This window comes from Nyctereutes procyonoides, unplaced genomic scaffold (genome assembly GCF_905146905.1).
Source record: "Nyctereutes procyonoides isolate TBG_1078 unplaced genomic scaffold, NYPRO_anot_genome, whole genome shotgun sequence".
NCBI lineage: Eukaryota > Metazoa > Chordata > Mammalia > Carnivora > Canidae > Nyctereutes > Nyctereutes procyonoides.
In genome coordinates, this window is record NW_026575113.1 from 1,445,277 (window position 1) to 1,449,860 (window position 4,584).

The window sequence follows — 4,584 nt, forward strand, 5'->3', positions numbered from 1 at the left end:
AACCCACTGAGCCACTCCAGTACCCCAGTGTTTTCTCATTTTTTTTATACTTAAACTCACTTTTGCATTTTGTGTTCTGCTGTTACATTGCTTGATGAAGATCACTGGCAGGATGGAGTTGAGATTCCATGATAATCTGCTTTAATGCATCCTACTTAAAGAAAATGTGATACCCACTATTACCAACTAGGATTATACCTTTCCAATTGAACTGACTTTGTTGCAGTTTTTGAAAGTAAGAGCAAAGAATTTACAAAAACATAAAGATGGGATGAAAATGAGTGAACAGACAGGTAAGCTTCTTTTTGTATGTCTTTAAATTGCAGTTGGAATAAGTGACATACTCTCTTTGATGAATGTCTCAAAAGTGCCCACGGCCCCTGGTTTAAGCAAGCATTAAAAAAAAAAAGAAAGAAAAGAAAAAAAACAAAACAAAAGAAAACAAAACAAAACAAAACTCAGAGCTTTGGGATGAATAATATAATAAAGAAAGGGAGGATTTAGATATATATTCTGCTAAAAATGGGTTTGAAAATAAGACTATATTAAAAAGATAAAGAATTTTCTGTTCAATTCTGGATGGTTAAGAACATGTTACACAAAATATGCCACTTTGGTGTAGTGCCTATTTTGAGCTGAAGGCTCTTGAGAAACAATATGCAGGAAGGGCTCTCTGACTTCTACTTTCTATCTCAAAGGAGGTCATAGCACTTTCTATGAAAGGTGCACACCCTGTCCCAGGAAGAGACTCATCAGTGCAGACTGGGAGCTGAGGCCAAAATACACCTGTGAAACAAACCTACCAAAATAATACATTATTTTAGTTCCCCCCATATATTCTCTCTAGGCACTTTCCCATAATTTACTGCTCAAGCCTGTTTGTAACATGCCCACAGTTTATCATTCTTTGTTTAAAAAGGTATGTAAATGTTGGGGCCAAAATGCTTCTTCAGGTTCATTTTCCTTTTGAAGACACCTATGTGCACATGGAAATTAAAATGAGTATGCTTTTCTTCTGTTAATTGGTCTCGTATCAGTTTAATACTTAGTCTTAGCCACAGAGCCCCGGAAGGTAGAAGGGATTCTTCCTCCGGCAGTAAGACGGCATACAGAATGGCTGCGTGTTGGTACAGAATGCCTCTCTGTTATTGTAGGAGTTTGTGCACAGCTTTTGAATTTTCAGTGGAAAAGGGTTAGAAAAAATGTCGTTGTATGGCACAAGTTTTTCATTTATGTATATAGGCAATTTAGACATTATTTTCCACCCATATGTTCTGTTTCAAAAATAAAAAAACTAAGTAGGAATTCAGAAAAACATATACTTTTGATATATACTAGAAAATGGTACCTCGAAGTTCAAGAAAAAATTCAAGCATTGGCATGTGTAAGAAACTCCTCATTTTGTTATACTTTGCCCTTAAAAATGTATTATTTAAGACCTTAGTTGCCTAAAATAGTGTCTCTTGTAATATAATCTGCACATCAGTCAACAGGGCATCTTGTTGAGTTGCATACTTTCATTCTAAAGGTCTGTCTTAGGGAGGCCTTTCTAACAAGCTCCCAGATTATTCTGATGCTTCTAGTGCATTGATCACACTTGGAATAGAAACACTTTGGGAAGTGATCAAGTGGAAAAAACTCATGCCAAAAAGCTTTGAAAAAAAATTCCTTTAGCAATCTTGTTATACCATTTGTTACTAAACTGTATTTTTTAAAGATTATTTATTTATTTATTTATTTATGATAGAGAGAGAGAGAGAGAGGGAGAGAGAGAGAGAGGCAGAGAGAGAGGAGGAGGGAGAAGCAGGCTCCATGTCAGGAGCCTGACGCAGGACTTGATTCCGGGACTCAAAGATCGCGCCCTGGGCCAAAGGCAGGCGCTAAACTGCTGAGCCACCCAGGGATCCCCTAAACTGTATTTTAATAATTGAAATATATAAAGCGTCTTCAGTAATTTAAGAAAGTACACAGTGAAGGAAAATCTGGCTCAGGTCGTTTTTTTTTTCTATTTTTCATTTTCTCTTTCTGAACTTAATTGATTTATTTATCTTGAATATTTTATAAAAATCCGAGAAAGTTGATACTTGTTTTACCATGATAGATTCCATAATATAATCTTTAATACTTACTATTTGCAAGTGTGGTTTGGGAATCCACTCTAAATTGATTATTTTAGAATGTCTCTCAAATCACTCATATATCAGGTCAAGAGCATTCTCTTTCTTGCTAGAGCTTTTCTGAAAGCTTTCTTCACATCTTTGTTTCTCAGGGTATATATTAGAGGATTTACCAAAGGGGTAACCACACAGTAGAACACTGATATCACTTTACCAATGGTGAAATTGTACTTGGCTGGAGGGCGAACATAGGCAAAGATAATGGTGCCATAATAGATAGAGACCACAGTGAGGTGGGACGCACAGGTGGAGAAAGTTTTCTTCCGAGCCTCCCTGGAAGACAGCTTGATTATTGTGACCACGATGTGTCCATAGGAAGACATGGTGAGAAGGAAAGAACTTAGAATCACAACAGAGCTACATGTGTAGCCCAAAGCCTCCACCAAAAATGTATCTGAGCAGGAGAGTTTGAAAATGGGGTCTGAGTCACAAAAGAAATGGCTGATCTTCTGGGGGCCACAGAAATTTAGATGAGAAATGAGTATGGTAGGTAAGAGAGGGGCAATGAAGCCCCCAATCCAAGATCCAGCTGAAAACCGCAGGCACACAGGAATACTCATGAGAAGTGAGTATCTTAAAGGGCTGCAGATGGCCAGGTACCGATCATAGGCCATCACCGCCAGCAGGATGCACTCTGTAGCTCCCATGGAGAAAAAGAAGTAGTACTGGGTGATACAACCGGAAACAGAGATGGTAACAACCTGTGAGAGGCAGGTGTCCAGCAATTTAGGCACCGTGGCTGTGGTGTACCAGATCTCCAGGAATGACAAATTTCCTAAGAAAATGTACATGGGCGTTTGGAGTGTGATATCCATGAGAACAATGAAAATAACGAGAGTGTTTCCCGTGAGCGAGAGTAGATATACAGTAAGAAATATCACAAACAAGGTGATCCGCAGATGTAGAACACCAGGAAACCCAAGAAAAATGAACTCTGTCACTCTTGTTTGGTTTGTTATATCCATAGCTCATCATCTCTGATCTGGAATAAATCAACAAAGCCCAGAATATGAAAAATGAGCAAGAATGGAATATTTTTGTAATCATTTATTTCATGATAATAGACTTCTAATAATAATAAAAGTTAATGGCTGGCAATAACATAGTTGATGTGTTTAAAAACATTTTCCATGAATTAGCTCACTTGATTTACAAAGTAAATCTCTGAAATAAATAGTCTAAAAATTCACTTCACAAATGAAACAAAGAAACAAACTAAGACAGTAAATTACTTTCTGAGACCTACATCACTTCAAGTGTTAGAGTAAAATTTGTACCCAGGTAGGTTGTTTTAAAAGATCACAGTCCAAGCTAATATATAAAATGTGGCTATTGGAAGAACATAGCATTGTTCCATCACTGAGTATTTAACACCCTATACATGGAAGGAGGGTGAACATAACTGTTAAAGTCAGAGCCCAGTGAATGGGGAAAGGGAACCTTTATAATGGAGCTCCTACTCCATACCAGTTGCTTTACAATTTTAACTGTGTGACCCTCATTATATGTCATCACTTAGGCTTGACTAAAAGATTAGTATGAGACTCGGTGTCCATCGAAAGATGAATGGATAAAGAAGATGTGGTCTATGTCTACAATGGAATATTACTCAGCCATTAGAAATGACAAATACCCACCATTTGCTTCGAAGTGGATGGAACTGGAGGGTATTATGCTGAGTGAAGTAAGTCAATCGGAGGACAAACATTATATGGTCTCATTCATTTGGGGAATATAAATAATAGTGAAAGGGAATAGAAGGGAAGGGAGAAGAAATGGGTAGGAAATATCAGGGAGACAGAACATGAAGACTCCTAACTCTGGGAAACGAACTAGGGGTGGTGGAAGGGGAGGAGGAAGGGGGCCGGTGACTGGGTGGCGGGCACTGAGGTGGGCACTTGATGGGATGAGCACTGGGTATTATTCTGTATGTTGGCAAATTGAACACCAATAAAAAATAAATGTATTATTTAAAAAAAAGATTAGTGTGTGAGTTCTCCAGAAAACAAAACAAACAAAAAGAGTAGAATTCAACATCAGTGTCGAAGGCTCATTATTTTTTGAATCATTGTGTTCATCAACATTTCTACAGTGGTTGAGAAAAGTCAAGCATATTTTCAAAGTCAGAAATAAATTTAACCTTCAATGAACACAAGATGTTTCCATAGCTTGGCTATTGTGAAGACAGACTTCATGGAAGATATACTCAATTACCAAATTTTAAGTGTAGAAAACAGTACAACTATAGTCATTTTAAGTATTCTTGCCAAAATTAAGAAAAAAAATATAGAAATCTTGTTTGTAGAGAAACAAGGTATTTCAATAGAATATATATATTCCATTTATATATAGACATACATATATATACATATACATATATATTATATATATACAGATGACAAGTAGA

At 36.9% G+C, this 4,584-nt stretch overlaps 1 protein-coding gene across 1 annotated transcript; it reads right to left on the minus strand.

Annotated features, from left to right (window-relative positions):
* Positions 1–2,200: 2,200 nt before the first annotated feature.
* On the minus strand, positions 2,201–3,142 carry LOC129514979 (olfactory receptor 11L1-like). The gene has a single exon (XM_055333663.1). The coding sequence runs from the start codon at positions 3,140–3,142 to the stop codon at positions 2,201–2,203; it is 942 nt and encodes a 313-aa protein (XP_055189638.1).
* Positions 3,143–4,584: the final 1,442 nt, after the last annotated feature.

Bases quoted from the DNA above. Each gene is read 5' to 3' on its own strand.
- LOC129514979 (XM_055333663.1), bottom strand. From the start codon at position 3,142: ATGGATATAACAAACCAAACAAGAGTGACAGAGTTCATTTTTCTTGGG.